General features: G+C 36.9%; 1 protein-coding gene across 1 annotated transcript in view; it reads left to right on the forward strand.

Annotated features, from left to right (window-relative positions):
* CDH13 (cadherin 13) overlaps positions 1 to 20,566 on the forward strand; it is a 512,113-nt gene that overhangs the window by 485,615 nt on the left and 5,932 nt on the right. The window contains exons 12-13 of the mRNA XM_075161497.1: positions 6,489 to 6,722; positions 8,046 to 8,261. Of these exons, the coding sequence (XP_075017598.1) occupies positions 6,489 to 6,722; positions 8,046 to 8,261 (450 nt within the window). The remainder of the gene's footprint in view (positions 1 to 6,488; positions 6,723 to 8,045; positions 8,262 to 20,566) is intronic.

Below are 20,566 nucleotides of genomic sequence, written 5' to 3' on the forward strand. Positions count from 1 at the left end.
ACATGTTACTCAGCCTAACCTCGTGCTGCACAGTCTGGTTGCATAGCTCCCTCCCAGCAATTTGGGAACTTCTACAACGCTCTTTTCATTCTTTATTCTCCTCCTTTCTTGCTGTATTCTCCTTCAGGCAAATATGAAGCTGAAAATAGAGAAATTGGTGAAAAATCCATATCCAAGGGGAGATCCTAGGCAGTTCTACATTTTACAGTTAGTTACATGGGAGGAAAATGAAGGAAATTCTGTAGGCATCATTGCAATTCCAAATTGATCTCGATATGACTATGATTCAAATGTAGTTTATGGAAGTTTTAAGAGATAAGGCTTTATTCATGATGGTTCACTGGAAAGGTAATTGTGCCAGAAATTAGCAAACCCACATTCTCAAAGGCTTTTTTTCCTGCTCAAATGTGAAGAAAAATTGTTCTTACTATAATTGCTCACTCATTTTGTACCTGTGTAACTTTGTTAGCCAGCAAAAAAGTAGAAGCGGGAAAAAAATTTGGAATTGAGCTTCCTGGGTTACATAAGTGATAGTGCAAGTGGATTAAAAACTGCTGCTAAATGGTAAACCATAAATATTCTAGTAAAATTCAGAATAAATGAATTTCCACTCTGTCAGCTTGAGAGGAAATCTATATGGCAATAGATACCCTATTGCTTGCTCTAGGAATTAAATGGCCTTGTAATTTCTGCATCATGGCACAGAAGGGCATAGATAATATGTATTAATTTGATGGTGCTGGAAGCTTAATTTAATAAGAAGAAATGAGTACAGAAGTCTTTTTACCATTCATAATGAGCATGTGAAAAGGGACAGTTCATGCTCCATTCTTCCTAAAAATTGTTCTGGCTTCCAGCAATACTGTGGCTTGGATCTGTGTGGCAGATGGATTCTCTAGAATGGTTGATTTTTCTTCTTTGCAAATTTGATAAATATTGCCACAGAATCCAAGGTCTCTGATGTTCTTAAAAAAAAAAAAAAGGTATAATAGTTCAAATTAAATTCCTTTTTTCATATTTGTTTCTAATTAGATTTTGTTATGTAAAGGCATTTACATAAATATTCCTTTGCTGTAATGACCAAGATACAAACCATTCGACTTCTAAATAGAGACGATTTCCTGTGTTTAGATTTTGATACCATTAGGTGACCTTTCTAAATATACGTGAAAGCATGCAGTCTCATTGTCTCCCAGTCTTAACACTTTTTGATTTGTGTGTCTGGCATTTTTCTTGCCTGTTGATTTTCAATGTTTTGTTCCTTAGCTGTGCCACTAAACAAGTTATATTATTTACAAGTAAACTGACTTTCATCTGATTTATTCAAAGCCCATTTTCACATAGCATGTGGAAATGTACTTTTTTGTGTTTGATAATCCTTGTTCTCCCTTGTGCAACTTGTTCTATTTTAGATGAAGTCAAGTTTGGTGTCAAACTAAAAAAAAGAAGCAAACTGGAAGGGAAAATATTTCTTGTGGATTTTACTGTTGGTTTTCACAAATTAAATGAAATTTTATTTACTTGAACAAATACTCTTATTATATCCAATTTGTTTAGTTTATAATATCTTTTAAATCTTAAAATAAAAATATTTTAAATACCCAATTCTAAAAGAAAAAAAATACACCTCAGTTATTCCAAAGAGGAATTTTAAAATTTCAGAACTCAGAAAGCTCAAGGTAGGATGGACAACACCGGTTTAATTCTTTGATTTTGGGTGGTCTGTTGACGAAAGAATATGATTTTATGTTTTAAGCAGCAATGTTCAAGTAATTGTTTTACTTGGATATGTTCTTAAGAACCTTTCCACTGCTTTAAGGAATATGCATCTTCATTTTCAAGGACAATCTAAACTCACCATAATCTCAAATGTCCAAATCTGTTCGTTTTCTAAGTTCTGAATACATTTTTGAATGCTTGGAAAATGTAATCAGGGCCGTTTAGGCTAATCTTGAGATTTGCTGCAACTTGGAAAGGGAAAGATGGAAGAAAAGGATCTTCATGACTTTTTTTCTCTTTGAGATGCATTTAAACAACTCTTCCATCTTGAAAATGTTCTACCAGTTTAGAACAATGTTTCTGACCAGCTAAAGTACCCACTGGCAATTTAGTGTAGATGGATGGCTACTTTTAACTACCCTCATGCTCAGCTGTACTCCTGGAAGAGAATATAGTGTCTAAACATGGTAACTGTTGTGATCCCAACTGTGCAGTGCCTAAATTGTGTCTTCCACTGTTGTTGTTGATAGAGCTCAGTTAGTGGAGAAAAACACTACTGAATGTGAAAATAGCAGGTTGACATGGCCCAGATACCAGTGTAGTCAGTGTTGTGTTCCCCAAGGGTTCCTGAGCGTTAAGTGAAAAAAATGTATAAACTCAAAATGCTCCATGAAAGTCACACTTTGAGTTAAAACATATAAAAACAACTTTCATATTAATGATTTGAGGCCACACAGTTTTTAGCATGTGCATTGACTATTTTAAAGCTTCTGTAGATATGCCTGCACAAGATGTGGTGAGACATTGAGACATGACTGTGGACTTATTCACGCAGTGTGGATCCTTCTATCAGTCTTTTATGATGCTAACAGTAGGAAGATAAGATAGAAGTGCAGGTGTGTTTACATCGTGCAAAGAAATAGCTTGCTGTGTAGGCAACTCTCAGTCACACTATGAGTTTTTCTTTGGATGCCCCCAAAAATTAAGTCCTCAACTTTCACTGACTTTTTAGGGGTATTTGGCTTCTTATTGTGTGAGACATACCAGACAATCTCACCTGTTGTGTGGCAATTCCTAACTCTGTATTTTTGCTCTCATTTCAAATAAATGAAAGCTGCTGATATTTGAATGTACACTGATTAGGAACGTCTTAATTCAGTTTCAAAGCAGTCCAGATACTGTCTTTAATTTCACGGAGCACAGCTCAGCCATATTAGAAATCTGTACACAACAGCATCACATTTCTGTAGAAAAACTAGAAAGTGGAACACGAAATGGCTCTTCATGTCCATAAAAATGTTATGCTCAGATTAAATGCACATCAGCCATTCAACCATATGATTGCTTGTTAGACATGCCATTTTATGCAAGTCTTGATACTTAAGAGAAATGTCATCTTAGTCCATGACCATCATTGTGCCTAATTGGTATCTTTTAAGAAACTAACTGCCTGATTGGCAGTCTCACTTCAGTAGTTAGATGTCTAAATGCCATCATGGTTCCTACCGGAACTTTTTGGACCAAAACTGAATGCCAATTTTCAAATTTCTTGGCCGTGTATTTCTACAGAGGGCTTATAAATTAAGACACTACACTAATAATTCTAATATGATTCTGCATGGCTTTTCATTAAAATTCAAGTACACAGAAGTATACAAAGAATCTGTTTCTATAATATTTCTTTTAAACTATTTTTTTTAAATAAAGGTAGCAACATAGTTGTTTATGCTGATAGCACTAAAATCCAATTTAATAGCTACATCTTCTGGTAACAGTCCCTTGCATTACAGATTCTAGTTCCCAGACAATAGACTCCATCATATTCTATGGCACTCGTTAACTCATGAAATAGAATTACTTTTGTCAGTCTATTTTTCACTTGTTGCATCTTACAACAGCAGTAGCTATTGCCTAACTGAAGACTGCTATTAGAAGCTTTGTATGCAGTCTAATGCCAGGATACGAAGACGTTACCAGTCCTGATCCAATTCAGATAAGTGTATCATACATTTCCAATTGCAGCATGTTCTAAGACAAATCTGTACTTTTTTAGTGTTGCTGATCGAAGTTCCAGTCCCACAGACCTTAACTCACTTGAAAGATCTTACTTACATTTTGCTCTCGCTGAAGATTAGTTGTTAAGGTTCTCAGTATTGCCCTAGATTATTAAAATCAGGATTCAATACCAAGCTTTCACTTTCAGTATGAAATTAGCCATCTTTCTGTCTCTGTTTTAGTAGCTTTTCCACATGTGAGTAATGCTGTTTCATTCATATGTTTGTCCCACAAGCTATGCCACTTGTGGGAACCTTAGCAGGAATTTGAAATTATCTCTATCCCAAATGGCTTTAAAGGCACCTAAAGGTTTAAAGTGTTCAGCCTCAGGAGGAATGGCCAATTCGGTTCAGCGACAAAAATGGGAGCTGAGCTCTTTTGAAAAGCTGCTCCCAAGGGCTGTTGGACAGAGCCCTTTATGTCTTCTTTTATGCATTAATTCTGCTTTCAGCTGCAAGGTTTTACAATACAAATTAAGAGAAGTTTTATTTCAGAATTAAAATATGCTACGAAAACCTTTCATTTCAAAACCAAAGCTGTCTAGAGATCATGGGATTTTTGGATTGTTTCAAAGGCATTATACTGTCAAATTTATAAAAGTCATATATTCTCAAGAGATATGTTGTGACCATTTTTCCTTGATTCATTTTTGTTGTAATTTTTATGACATGTGTGTTAACAAGCTTCAGTTTATGACCTTGACATTTGCTTATTTTTCTTTTGGAGGTCTTCATAAATCACCAAAAGATTTTGTTTAAATCATTATAAATAAACCAACCAGAGAATAAGTCATTGAAATGGACAAAAGCAATTTCCTTTCTCTCTATTTGTGCGTAATAGTTGGCTGGCCCATAAGCCATACAAAGATAGTGAAACATTAGCACGGCAGAGGAAATGCAGCCATATCTGCATTTGACAAAATAACAGTACATTCATAATGCTGTTGGCTTCTTAATTTCAAAAGGCAGATTTTAATATTACTGACTTCAGGGAAAGATAAGAAGGGCAGTGCATAAGACATTATCAGTCCAATGTGGAAATAATGCATTCAAAATTAAAGACAGCAGTTTAATTAAGTGCATGAAAGGCTGGCTTTTATGATCATATTTCAAATACTCAAATGTCTTTTCATCCATTCTGCCGTATGACTTTACTTAATAATATATCAAGAACAAAAAATGTATTGGAGTCTTTCTGCAAATTCAATTAGTCCAATAAAAAGTGAAAAATAATTTCTTTTTCATTAAAAAGAACTCAACCCTAACCCTTCTGATGACAAAGTGCAAGATGGGGGGGGGGGAAAGGGGGGCAAAAGAACTATGAAAATTCTGCCTTTGTTATGCATTTATGTGTGCATGAAACAGATGAAGTGTCACCGTTAGTAACATTTGTTATTGAAAGGACTAATTGCATTCTGCTACAGTTAGTAGTTTATCAGATCCAGACCACAGGGTATTTACTTCTCCCTTAGGATGCACTCACAGTGCAGCAATAATTCCATAGTTTATTGGGCTGCTATAGGCAGGGTAATTATGCTAAAGTGTACCTCTTTCAGTGCTAAACTTAAAATTACCATGACATATTGCACTAGTGCTTTACAGGTTAAATGCAACCTCTTGAATCCTTTCCACCTGCTAAGGGTTTATAGCTAAGGGAAGTGCCGAAATCATAAGCCTTGTGTACTAAACTAGAAAAACGAGAAACACAAACAACCCAGAAGTGCAGCATTTCAAATGAGAAATTATTAAGGACCATATACAATGAAGTAATGTGCATTTAGAAAACACTGAGAGCGGTGAAAATGGGATGGCAAAGGGATCTGTAGTAAGATATTGAGCTTTAGACTGAAAGCAGTAGGTTACTGGCTCAACCATGGCACACATCTGTAGTGACTGAAAGTTATTGCCACTTGTCAGCTCCTCTCTGACCTCTGTGAAATGAGGTGCTAGTCTCAGTCTGGCTCCCAGTGGGCAGACATCTCCGTTACAAACACGTCCAGCGCCGCGGCTGGTTTGTCTGTCACAGCCTTGGCGCAAAGGCTTGTAGCGGTACCATGGTGAATAAACAACATCCTCACCTCTGAAGCTGGCTCTTTCAGGTCAGGGCTAAGGCAGGCTGGCAAATAATTTGAGAGCGCTTTAAAACCCTACTGCTAACACAGGGTGGCTCTGGGTAAATAAAAGATCTCATTTTCCAGAGTTGCATGTTGACAGGTTTCACTTCTGCTGACATAACTAAATGTGGCCCTAAGGGTTGTTGGGGAATGATCTGGTGCTGTTCTGTTTATGGGCACCCACCATACAAATTGATTTCTCTCTGCTGTCATTTTTCCTCTTGCTTGTCTTGTTCTTGATTCTTTAAATACAATGCTGTCTATCTAGGGGATGTTTCCTACTATGTTTCTCTCAGTATGTGTTTATGAACAGATTCTTTTCCAGATATCTATTCATGTTCTAATCTCATTTTAACTTCAAAATATTCCTCTCCCAGAGGTTTCCTTAGAATAATTATCCATACTGTAGAGAATCAGACAGGCTGCATTCTGAAAATTCAGCAACGAATTTACAATAGTGACTCATCAGTTTTTTAAAGCAATAATTTTCACGTAACAGAGGTAAGAACTATAAAAATTATTCCCCTTTGCAAGCATGCAGGCACAAATCAGAGCAAGTGTTTATGGAAGTATGATTTAACATGTTTGTTTTTTCATCTAGGTAACCCTCCCGCTACAGGTACAGGAACTTTACACATCACCTTGGAGGATGTCAATGACAATGTCCCATCCCTTTATCCAACACTGGCAAAAGTTTGTGACGATGCAAAAGATCTCAGGGTAGTGGTACTAGGAGCATCAGACAAAGACCTTCATCCCAACACAGATCCATTCAAATTTGAACTGAGTAAGCAATCTGGCCCAGAAAAATTGTGGAGAATCACCAAGCTTAACAGTAAGTCTATTCCTTTTTCTTTATGTATTTAGTGCTCCCACCTCTACATCCCAGTATATACTCACCCTGAGGCTGCCCATTGTGTGAATTCAGGAGCAGTTGTGCATGAAAGTCTTGCAGGAGGGACCCATTGCTGCTGCTTTACACTGTGCTGGTTTTGCTTGGACCAGCTGCCTGGTGGGACATACTAACAGTCTGTCTGCATTTTCTCTGAAATCTGAACTTTTTTCCTCTTCTTATTATGTTGACCAAACTTTTCTCTTTTAGCTTTGCATTAAAGAAAGGCTACTAATGACTTATAGTTTTGTAAAGATTACCATATTTCATAGCATGGAATTTGTTTGCGTGAGATGCAAACCCTTTGCCATAGGACAGCATGAAACTTTTGCATGGGCTTTAGCAACGTACTTGAAAAACTTCCTGATTTTAAGTATTTGAACTCTTCACAAAGAAAATACCCAAATGCACTGGGACCATACACTGTTGGTAAGAGGATCAAAGCACATGCTACACAATTGCAGAAGGCAATTTGTATGGCAAATTGTAGGCACAAAGTACTACATTTCTTTTTAATCTAGATTATTTCTATTTGTTTTCTAGCATGTATTATTTATCTCTGTCACTATCGAATCTTCTAGCAGTTCGTTTCATATTCTTCTTAGAAAAAACTAAATATGGATGTGACGTCTGTACCTGCCTGCAGGACAAAGTGGAGGAGTCATTTTTTTTGCTGTTCTCCAAACATCAAACCACCACTCTGTTAAACCCACTAAAAAAGTTAGTGCACTCACCTGGGTGCCAATAGCTGTTATGACCCACTGTTGCTCAGGTGGAGCAGATCTGTGGATTTGAAGGGGCATTACTTCCCTTCACTGCCTTCTCAGTCAAACTGGGGAAGCAGTTAAGCAGCTTTGCTTGTACTTCCTTGCAAGAAGGGTTTTTTCCTTTGGCAAATAGGTATATTCTTCCCTCTTGTGTTCCTTTGGGGATGATGTGCCTTAGCATTTCATTAGTATATCAGTTTCCACAGGCAAATTCTGCCAATAATTTGGAGCCCAAATAATGTATTTAAACAAAAGGGGCTCTTAAAAGTCTCTCTTTTGGTGGGGTTTGGAATAAGATTGCAATTAGCTCTCAGCCCATGAAAGGATTTCTGTACTGCCTTTTCTTACCTCCAATTCAATTCTTTAATCTTTTCCTTAAAGTGTTCTCATTTTTTTCTTAGTTTCCGTGAGTAACTGTGGCCTGTCTGATATTGTTTGCAGATTCCTCTTCCCTTCTGAACAACCACTATTTGGCTAATTCTCACCTTATCCTTTGCAGATACTCATGCCCAGGTCATCCTGCTTCAAAACCTGAAAAAGGCCAATTACAACATCCCAATCTCAGTGACAGATTCTGGAAAACCGCCTCTGACTAACAACACAGAACTGAAATTACAAGTGTGTTCCTGCAAGAAATCCAAAATGGACTGCAGTGCAAGTGATGCCCTTCATATCAGCATGACTCTTATCCTTCTTTCACTCTTCAGTATATTTTGTAAGTCTTTTCCTGAACTGTAAGTAACAGTTAGCAATTTTTTTTTCTTATTTGTGTGCTGCATAAGAAAACCTACCAAGGGAGAAGTTAAATTCATACGTTGATATCATAATGCAGTAAGTTTGGGGTTTTTTTCCTGAGGAAGTAGCTATAAGAAAGAGGGAGGGGAAGGTTTTTTCATAATCAAAAAATAGCAATGAATGCCTGGTTGTCAAATTAAGAAATGGAAGCAATAATTTTAAGAATCAAAGAGAATTAGAGCTAATGTGATAAACTAAGAAGTACCAGCTGTAGTAGCAGATTTGTGAAACTCTCTCTTTCATCTCTCCCCACTTGAATTCAATTCAAAAACAGAAACAGGAGATTAAAGGTGTTCTTGTAACAATAGCTGTTCTGGGTCACCATGAAAACGAGTACTGTCTGCTTCAATCTATTCCTCTGTATAAAGCGTGCAAGCAACTGGAACATGAGGAACTTATTCAAGATTCTGGGCTTAGAGCAACCCAGAATTGATAATCAAATTGCAAGTCTGGGTTGGAGGGCAGAGAGAACTGATACGTAAAGGAAGCTTCTGCTGCTTCTGAGAAAGCTTTCTAAAAGAGACTTTCAAAATTCCAAGTTTGAATTGGAAGGTGTAAAAAAAAAAAAATCCCAGAATGACTGAAGAGTAGGAATTCAAAGCCATGGAATCCCAACATCTAACTTAGATGTGTCCCTGGCTTGTCCTGTGACAGCTTCCAGCAAATTTTTTGATGCACTATTATTTTGAGTTCCTTATCTGTTAAAAAGGAATAGCTGTATCCTATAACTATGATAGTAAATCTGTTATTCAAGGTTTATTACCGTCATCTTATGTCAGTAAAGTACATCATATGGTGAATTAATACTTGAGACATGGTGAAAGACCTTATATTCTTGATGAGATAAAATCTACCATGAGGTAGAGATAGAGGTCAAGGCAGAGATAGTTTACACATCTGAGACTTGGTGTATGCTTGATTACACATCTTGTCAGTTTTTTTCTTATAGTATATTACTTTTATCCCAAAAGGTTAGCATGAAGGTCATTGTGAGAGAATTAGAACTAGCTAATGTTTGTGATGCTCTTTGAAGATGAAAAGGACTATATAAATGCTAAGTGCAAATTCACGTTCTTTGTTCCAATCAGTGACATCTGAAGTATCTCCATTGGCTTTGGTTCAGTTATTCTGGGTTTAGTCTGCTGGAACCAAATGCAGACTTCAGCTGTTAGAAGTAATATGTTAAAAATATTTGACAGTACGTGACACTATCGCATCAGTGATATAAATATGCAGCCCATTGATTCAAATATATTCTTGTTACCACTTCATAAATGTTGCTGGTGCTATACTAGGCATGACTTTCACCACTGGAATTACTTTCTTATCTGACATGATTTGCACTTGAACTTTATTTACATTAATGCATCTGCCCAGAATATAATGAGGTAGAGAAAAGCTTTTTGCTTTTGAAAGTAACCATGTTGCTTTTTTCTATCCCCCAAAGAAATCTGATCATTTTCCTTACACTGAATTATAAAAAGCCCTTCTAGGTACTGGAAAGCTCTTCTTGAGTTGCTCTTCTTGACTACAGATCTCCAGCTCAACTCTGGGCAGAATATAGGCCCCTGGCATCCGCATGGTGCGTGGTGCTTTGAATGACAGGGATTCCCTCTTCTACTGGAAAAGAATAAGTAGCACTGAATAGTCTTTACACTGTGAAACAATACAGCCTAGAGCTGTTCCGCAACCTTACATTTGTTCAGAGTACTGTAACAAGTATGGAGAGAGTTGTAACTTTAAACAAAGAGTGGAGTAAGATTATGCACATGATCTGCCAGCAGTGATGTTCCAGTCTGTTGTCTGAGCAATAAAACCAAAACAAAGGGAAATAGTGGGTGAGTTGAAGGGAAGGGGAAGGAAAGATCTCCCTCTTGGGACAGAGGCTGTTTTACACACAGTGAGCGCGCGCATGAATTCCACAAATAGACTTCAGCATAGAGAGACCTAATCCTCAGCACAGGACCTTTTTTTTTTTTGCTAAAATTTGCTACTATTCAGTTGTGTGACTTGGGTTCACCCAGTCACACAGAGCGAGGGTAGTATTCCATATCTGGTACAACTACCTAATAATGCTTGTGCAAAGCCAGCAAGCATAACAATGTTCATAACCATTTTCCTCAGGTGTAAATGACTACATGGAGACGTAGAAGAATGAGGCTGGGAGCCTGTTAAAATAATGTGGTTCAGTATTTGAATTTCTCTAAAATGTGCTGGTATCATTGCATTCCCAATTCATTTTCACACATAGTTTTTTTTTATAACTGCGATTAGTTCCATTGCAATGTTTTGTATAGTCCAAATATTTATCAGAGTAATCAAAGATTACGATGCCATAAAAACAAAGAGAACTTTAGTGCTTATTGAACAGATGAAATATCCCATTTCTAGTGGCAAGTTATGGGTTTAATTTTTGCAAAAGCCCTTACGTGGCTCACTTTGCTCCCAGTGTTTATGTTTTATGAAGCTCTTGTTCCTAGGAGGTAAATCCTTCAGTCAAATGAACTTTGTTATTCATGCCAAAGTATTTATTTTTGTATTTGACATCTGGTGTGAGGATAGATAGCCCTATGAAAGAGCTGTTCATGGTAAAAATGCCCTGCATGAATCTCCTCCCCATACAAAACATCTTGGTATTTTCATTTAAATGGTGCAATTATTATCTATACTTAGAATATGTGCCTCCTTTGTAAATCATGGAAGAAGTCATATGTGGTAGATTTCTGAAGTATCTGAGCATAGAACTGAAAAGCCTGATTAAAACTGTAATGCATGCAAAAAGCAGCAGTTTTGCCTATTCTGCAGCTGCCCTACTGTGTTCAGTATATTGAAGGATAATGGGATACAGACTGCAGAGTTGCCCAGAAGCCCTTGGAAAGGTAGATACACTTGGAACAAGAAAAAGTTAGGAGTTCTTGTCAGCCAGAAATAGAAGATATAAGCTACCAAAGTATATGGGCAGATTGCTGGTTTTCCACAACAAAACAGTAAGGTGTTTGGTGGAATTAAGACAGTGAATAGAGAGTTGATTGAAAAAAGGAGCATCTTTGCAAATTTTGTACTTCATCTAACTTATTACCACTGGGAATTGCTGAAGTCAAGCTTGGAAGATGTATAGTGGACAAGTAAAGGGACTTTCCAAAGTTATAATAGTTAACGCTAACAAATATTGGAAAGAATATTAAATCTTATCTGTCATTAATGCAGACATCATGTTTAAGATGAGACCTAGCGTAGTGGCATCTTGTCCTCTGTCAGCTTTTCCTAGCCACTGCTGGAGATAAGATAGGACCAAAATATTCAGGTGTAATTTAGAATTTAGCAATTCAGATTGAGGAAAAAGAACAGATCAAAAAAATAGATCTGGGTTCCTAGTCAGGGAGGACTACTTGAGGAAGAGAAAAAGTGGGAGAAAAAGAAAGCGTGTTATGCAGCATGTCTTCTTCTGGGTCTGAGATTGTCCATGTTGTCCCTTACTGCTGTATTGTCTCAGTTATCTCATGTTTTCAACTGACACAGCTAAAATAGCTCTGTTCACAATGAACGTAACCAAAGTGATGCGCTCAACAACACTAGAATTATAAACATATTCCCTCTGGAAGGCTCCTGAACATCTTTAGTAAGAGAGTATCTATGACATTCCATAAGGATGAGGGACGGAAAGAGAGGGAAAAAATGTGCTCCTTTTTGCATCCTACAAATCGGTAACTGATATTTCATTTAGGTGTTGGTTGAACAATACCTAAAAGGGAGAACCAATACCTAACAGGGAGAATAGCTGTCCTTGAAAAATTTGCTTAAGTATCATCAATTTCACAACAAATCATTGTAAATATATGTTTAACAAATATTTAACAGCAATCTCTTCTCAAGATATATTGAGGTCAGTAAAGCTGGTTTTTGTCCACTAGAAATGACATAGCAGAATAAGTTTCCATAAGGAACTTGGTCAGAACAAGCCAAATCAAAGGCATACAGCAAAGAACTTTGGGACTTAAGTTACATACAGGTGACTGAGAAAACAAAGCAAGCTAAAAAAGTAAAAGATAAGATAAAAATTATATTGTCATAATGAACTCTGCAACAAAAACTGCCCCTGGCCCTATGGGAGACTGAGAAAGAGCTACTCTAGCTGGCAGAACTAGGCTTTATATCAATTACAAATTATTTATATTATTATTATTTAAAGGAGTATTTGAATTCTGGACTTTTGATTTGACAATAATTATTTAATTTAATTGCATAATCATAGAATGATAATTGCATTTCATATTTCCTTTTATATTCTACCAACATAAAAGACCAAGTTAGATTCAAATATGTTGAATTAAGGGACTAAAATAAGAACTAAAGGCACAACAGTCATGTCCTGAACAAGCAGAATTCAGAGCAATTCCATTAGTAGGTCAGTCACACTAGCAATAATATTTTACTTAAATTTCCTTGTTAGAAAAAGACTGGACTTTAAACACTTCATCTTGAAAAAAAAAAATTGATATCTTAGTTGACTCTCAACCATTGATAAGAAATGTTTTTTTGTTAACCTAGCCAGTGGACTACAAAGTTGTGAGCTGACTTGAGCTTAAATAAATATTCCATTATTATGAACAGAAAGTAAGATGAAAGACTGGGGGAAAAATACTGCTATGAAGAAATTAAATAAGCTGGAGGTCTCTACATTGAAATTAATTTGTTAAACTGAGGGTGGAAGGCCTCAGGTGTGTTGAAAAACAGAGACTTGCACAGATGTTTGTGCTGCGATTGTAAAGAAGCCTTAGAGATACTCTTGAATTTAACTCCCTATTAATTTCCACTAACTTTTCCTGTTTTAAAGCCTGCTGTCCCCCACCATAATGTTTTTCCGATTTGAGGAATGCAGCTACAGGGTCAATAGACAAAATGTCTTTTTTTTTTTTTTTCCCTTGAAAATTATGTATTTGGTATTAAACCATTGAAAAAATTCAAATTATATGAAACTGGTGGATTTGAATTTACCTGAACCTAGACAGCCAGAGTTAAAATTGCAGTGTTATCTTTCACCTAGCTCATTTTTCAAAGCAACAGAAGCATCTGTATCTCTTGTATATCCTATGTTATTTGTGCAGGAACATCAAACGTCTGAAGACTGAAGCAATGCATTCTTGAATGGCATCAGACTAAGACAAATCATAGCAGGTTTCAAATGGAAAAGACCTTTAAGGTCATTGCTCTTTCCATTACAAGTGCACATTTGCTACCTGCAGATTCACAGTTTTTAGCCTTTATTGTGAGTTATTTGGCTTAGTTTTAGACAATCAGGTAGTATATTTTTTTTCAGGGCTCAACTACTATTCAGTTTTTACGGTAGGATTTTTGTTTTTCTCAAGAAAAAAAGAAAAAGTTCATCCCTGTTCTGCATAGTTCCTAAGAGGAAGCTTCAGAGGAACCATTCTTAATAGGTGAATTTGCTAAAAACAATACTTTTTTTTTTCTTCCAACCTTTTAGGTTGCTTTAGCATATTTTAATCTTTTATAGCAATTTTCTACTTTTCAGAGCAGTGGCATTTAACTTTTTTAAAGAAAATCAGTTTAATGAGCAAGACTAGGAAATCTTCCAAGATAAATTTTCCCACTTCTGAGAAGTAAAATATCCCTATATGGGCTAGAATTTAAAAAACTACCAAGATGGGGAGAGTTTTGCTGTGAAAGGTGGTTTGTTGTTGTGGGATGTTTTTGGTGGGTTGTTTTTTTTTTTTTTCAGTATTGTAATTTAAGTTATGTTCTTGCATTAGAGCACATACCATGTGGGTAGCAGCTAAATGATGTTACCCAAGTAATTGGAAATTACTCACATTTAGTGAGTTCCAGTGATGTATGAATCTCACTTCCTAAAATCAATAATAACAGCAGCAATATCCACCATTACTCTAATATTTATTATCTTTGTTACAGATGCTTTTGTCCATATTAACATTATTATTGTTACTGCTAAATTATCGTGAATATAGATGCATTCTCAAATGCGTGTATGAGAAAAATGCCATTGTTACTTGTCTCCTTAAAGACTTTGGTTGACTAGACTCTAGTAAGGAAAGGATGATTTGGGGGTTAAGGGATTGCATTCAAATTGAGACAGTCTTGATTTGAATCTCACTTTTAACACAGACCTCTGTGTCCAGTCTTCTGACTTCTCTGCAGGTATACTCAGTCCTCCAATTTGTTGTGCAGTTGGCTTTGGGAGCCCACCTAAAGTTAATGGGGCCTGAAATGGCACAGAAGTCCATATGTACGTACATAATTGGAGACAGGATGTTTATATACCTAGTCATATAGACATGACAAATAGAAATTGTACATCAGCATGTTTAAAATGTACTTAATGACATTACATTTTATTGAGTCAATTAGGTGGGAAATGGCATTTTACGCACATTTTAAACCATCCAAACATGTTCCAGAAGTATAGACATGAAAAAATACGACAGTTTAGGAGATGCGTGTTTGGAATGCAGAAGAGAAAAATGTTACTAGCAAATAACTCCTTCCCTAAGAGCTGTAATATTGTTCCTGATGGTCATTCTGTAGACATGAAATGAACATTTAAAGAGATTGGTTTGATAGACCATTCAGTGTTGTGAATTCAAATGAACATTTTATGTTTTCATTTTCTCAACAGTTCTCAACAGTAACTGTTGATATATAACATTTTGTATTTCTTTTCTGAACAACCTCTTAAAGTCACATAAATATCTAACTTCAGATACTTATCATCTGAATTGTTCTGGGGTGGACTATGACTAAAAACTAGAACTGAATAAATGACCAGTTCAAATATTTTTTCTGTCATTAATGGCCACTATACAGCATGGGATTTTTGTTTCTTTTAACTGTCTCTGTCCTTGGATATTTCCCCACTCTATAACATCCAAACATCTCAATATGTGCTCTCCATGCGGACAGCTTGCTATTCAGCTTTAGATGTAGTATGTGATATTAAAGACGAATGGGGGAGATTTGTTGTGCCTAAAGGTTAGATGATGTTGCTTTTGCTTCTCTACTAGACAGCTGGTACTTACAAAGTCCTTTAAAATGCCATTGATGTTTGGAGTATTTCAGACTACAGCTTAAAGCCTTCCTTTACCCATACACTTAATTTGTATACGTCACTGGTTAGTACTTATGTAAGCTCTCATGCTTATGAGTTAGTCTTGAAAAATTTTGAAATAGTCAGATTGATATCAACATAGCCAAACCTGGCAATTTTCTAATTTGATTTCTCCTTTTCCATGACTTCTAAGTGTAATACTTTCCTCTCATTATTTTTGTTCTTGCTTAATAAGAGGTTTTTCAGATGATTCTTTTAGTATTTCCAGCTGGGATTAGTGTATACCTACAGATCTGAATGTGTCTGGACTACTTATGCTCATGTTCTACTTATTAAAAACTGATAGTAAACTAAGCTGTACTGCTGTGGAAGATGAGATCCGACTGCTTAAGCAGTTACACGTTGCTTTAAAAGGTTAGCTAGCTGTTACATTTGATGCATTTCATTTTCAGCACAAATATGAAAAATTAGGAGACTTATTCAATGCTACTATTTCAAAACTGTACTTATTAATTTCACTTGCTGAATATTTTCAACTGTTCAGCTAAATTTATCAGATTAGAGTATGAGAAAATATACTTCCAGACTGCAGGTAGTCACCTCTGCAATTGTTTTGTTTTGAAAGAACTGGAAAAGAAAGGAAGCATTTATTTCCCATTGGTCAAAAGAAGGTGACATTGCTTTGGCAAAGCCTCCAGCTAAAATTCATATCAATTAAAAAAAACAATGATCTAGGACATCTTAGCTGCATTACCCTAAAACCCTTCTCAGCCCTGCCGAGAAGGACTTGGGGGTACTGGTGGATGAAAAGCTGGACATGAGCCGGCAACGTGCGCTCGCAACCCAGAAGGCCAACGGCATCCTGGGCTGCATCACCAGCAGCGTGGCCAGCAGGTCGAGGGAGGGTACTCTGCCCCTCTACTCTGCTCTGGTGAGACCCCACCTGCAGCGCTGCGTCCAGCTCAGGGGTCCTCAGCACAGGAAAGACGTGGACCTGTTGGAGCAGGTCCAGAGGAGGCCACAAAAATGATCAGGGGGATGGAACGCCTTTCTATGAAGAAAGGCTGAGAGAGTTGGGGTTGTTCAGCCTGGAGAAGAGAAGGCTTCGGGGAGACCTTATTGCGGCCTCTCAGCACTTAAAGGGGGCTTATAAGAAAGATGAGGAGAGGCTTTTTAGCAGGGCCTGTTGCGACAGGACAAGGAGTAATGGTTTTAAACTAAAAGAGGGAGATTTCGACGAGATGATATAAGGAAGAAATTTTTTACAATGAGGGTGGTGAAACACTGGAACAGGCTGGACAGGGCTCTGAGCACCCCGATGTAGTTGAAGATGTCCCTGGTCATTGCAGGGGGGTTGGACTAGATGACCTTTGAAGGTCCCTTCCCACCCAAAGCGTTCTATGATTCTGTGATTGTATGAAACCACCGCCTCCCCCAGTAAGATACTTCGTATCCATAACAAACTGGAATTTTATTAAAAGAGGCTTTATTAGATAAACGTAGCACTGCACTGGACGGGGTGGTACATGTTTCTGAATTTCTAAGCAAACACAGCTAGTTGAGCTGAGGAACTTTTCTCTCAGATGGCGCTTCTTATGTGCATGTCGTTTTGCACTTCATAAGAACATAGTGAGTATATGTGGGTATATGACAAGGAAGAGGTGAAGCAGAAACAAGGATTCAACAGTGAGCAAGGCCCTTGCCAGAAGTCAGAAGGCTAAGAGCACTTTGGCGTAAATCAGCCAGTATAGTCTTACAACAAATAAGTTAGCAGTGTGAGAGGCACTCTTGGAAATATCATCTGCTGGTGTCAAACAGATACCCTTTGAAAATGACTTCAGCCTGAGCAACTTATTCCCCTGTGCAAGCTGATTAGTTTAGATGGGCATCTTTCTCCACTGTGTTGCCAATTTTGGCCAATTGCATAGCACATGCTGGCATTTTAGCTCCTGAAGTTAAATATTGACATTGATATATGAGAGCCTACTGGAGCTTTGAGTAGAATTATGAGACACTTATTTCACAAACACATTACTAATGCATACTGTGTTTTTCCTATCATTAAGAACTTTGAAATCGTTTCCTCACATAAATGGGAAACAAATTATATATGATGTTATAAGCTGCAAATTTTCAGGATAAACTCATTTACTTCTCTCTTCCTTATAAACTTCTCCACAATGTATTACTGTTCAGTGAGATCACTAATTTGCTCTAGTCACAAGCATATCTACTGCTATTCCTGATACTAAAACCGAATTTCTAATTGCGGGAATAAGGACACATGGTATCTGTCTGGGTATAGCTGTTTCAGTCTTTTAAATTCAGTGAGATTTGGGGTCAAAAGATTCCTTTTTTTTTTTTGAGAACACAATACCAAGGTAGTCAAAAACTAGTGACCACCAGATTTTGGCACTTGCAGCAAAGCCTAGACAGTGCTTTGGCTCACTGACGAGGTCACAGAAGAGCATAGCTATTAAATGATTATTTTACACAAAAGGGCAAAATATTATAATTTATAGGCATATGGTGCAAAGACTGTGACACTTCTGGTGTTGAAAACTATCCCTGACAAATCAACCAGTGATGTACATGAAAACCATTTATGTTTTTCTAAGTTCTATGTGAAGGCTAAACTAATAACTGTGTATCTAATTAATGTCCTTTTATAGATGGTAAATACAGGAAAGAAGTACCTGGATGTAGCTTAGCTGCCTAATCAGAAACATGGTTCAGATCTCTTCTACCATTTTTGCATTACCTCTTTAACATTATTGAGGTTTCAATAAAGTCCATGATGTAATGTAGACTTTTAATTATGCAAAGATTAATATGTAATATTTCTGATGAGAGGGTAATTGAAAGAAATCTGAAAGAAATGGAGCATGCATGAGTTGAACTCCAAACTCCAGCTATGTTAACTCTCTTCTCTATGTTACATGGGAATTAGAGGATGAATGCATCTTGGGTAAAGTTCATTCCTGTACAGAGGGTCAGCCTGAAACTTAAATGCCTTTAATTTTTTATGAGATTTTAACTACAATGTAGGAAGCGTAGTGTGTGTAATGGGGGGTGAGTTTGGTTTCATAAGGACACATCTTTCAAAGTCTTGGAATTACTCAGTTTAGACCTGTTTCTTTAAAATAAGCAGGGAATTGAGTCACTAATATGTAAATATGTTCAGAGAAAGCTAAGGCTGCAACAGGGAAAGCTAGAGTGCCTGGGAAATGCCAAAGCATTTTCTGAGATCAGAAGAAGTCATTTTGCAAACAAGATTGTTTATTGGCTGATTAGAAGGGTTATGCTGGAATGTGAGCTCTTGGCAACCTGAACCATAGTGAATGAGGCTACATGCTACCAGTTGCCTTTTTCCTAGGATGGGGCATTATGAAATCTTTGTCTTAAAGAGTTATGTGCATTTTTTTCTCCATTTTCTTCTATCATGTCGATCGGCATAAGGAATAAACCTTAAATTAGCCCACTGTGAAATAGACAGGGAGCTAGAGTCATTGAAGAAGTCAATATTATTAGGTGGCTTGCTCCTTTTCCGAACCAATTCAGCATCCAAAACCCCATGACTAGATAACAATTCAGATCTGTCCTTGGAGTTTGCCACCAACATCAACTGCTCTTTTGACTTTCCAAATGCAGTCATCAATAACTTCAGTGGGAGTAGAAAGGGGGTCTTGTTCCATTTAAGTTTCTACATCATGAATCTTCCTACCCTAAACTGCATACTTAGACCTATATTCCTATAGCATTATTACACTCCATACTATTATTACATTAGATCCAGATAGACATGTACAATGTTTGTCAATTTTCTTGACCAGCAAAAGCAAACATCATCTTCCAACGCCAAAGTACTAATGCCAACAGGCACCATCTGTTTATGATAATGAGCTGTGCTTTCTTACCTGAGACCCATCAACCATAATAGTAATAATTCAGACAGCAAGCACATAAAAATAGCCCTGCCTATTTCACTGTTATCTCACTATTTGACTATTATCTTAAAAGGAATGTGGCTGAATGTTTCTCTCAGGTGTTGAGGTAGAGCAGAAGAGAACTGTGAGATAAAAATGCTGAAGATCACATTAGAGACTTCAGTGAGAGTGATTTCTGGAGAAAAAAGTTATATATAGCTATGCTAGCTTTATGCTGGTTATGCATTCCCCAGATATCTTAAGGGAAAGGTGGGGGGTGATCACGTAAGAACAACAATGCGCACACCGCCTTTGTGGCTTTCATGCCTGCAGCTGTATGCAGCAAATTACTTCTTGTAGGTAGACAGAAATCATGTTTAAACCAACACATGGTGTGTAATAATTCTTGAGTGCTGAGACGAGCTATAGAGACAGTGTTGTTCTTAATAGCCGATACAAAGAAAATAAAATAATTACTAGGCATAATGATCATTAGTGTACAGAACTAAACCTGCCAGGCACAGGCTTACCAGGGCATTAAGTTCCTAAAAGAGATAGTGCTCCCTGCACACATTATTTGCACATTTTATGCTCACAATATTCCTTAAATACTAATACCTTTTATGTGCTGTTACCAGGTGCAAACTTTAAATCGTGCCTGATATAAAATACATAAGAATGGGTCAAAAAAAAAAAAAATCTCAACACAACCCCATCGATTTCAGTGGATAAACGCTAGAAGTCAGTAGCCTGTAGGTTAGTTGTTTAGAGATGGGACTCAAATAAGAAGTGTGTCTGTAATTTGGCAGTGTGTGTGTATTTCTGGAACTTTCATTTGGTCCTTCTTTAGGGGAGAATAAATAAAAAAAAAAAAGCAAACAAGAAAACTACAATTCCTATACAGAAAACAATAATGAACGTTGGGAATCCAGCTGGGAGTACAGAGAGATTTATATATGGACCAGATGCTTATCAGATCCCCGAAGAATTTATAATAGAGCAGTTCCGTTGTTTTCAGTAGATCTGCTTACATTCATCATTGAGTTTTCTGCACAATAGTCTGGTCATTCTTGATTTCTGTAGATTTTGCATTAGGGGGTTACTGGCCAGAACGTTTGTCCAATAACACCTTATATGACTATATCAGAATATTTTTAGAAAGTAAATTTGTAACTGATAAACTTTGATATTAACCACAGAAACTAAAAGTTAGAC

Source organism: Calonectris borealis, chromosome 12 (genome assembly GCF_964195595.1).
Source record: "Calonectris borealis chromosome 12, bCalBor7.hap1.2, whole genome shotgun sequence".
In the NCBI taxonomy this organism is placed as follows: Eukaryota; Metazoa; Chordata; class Aves; order Procellariiformes; family Procellariidae; genus Calonectris; species Calonectris borealis.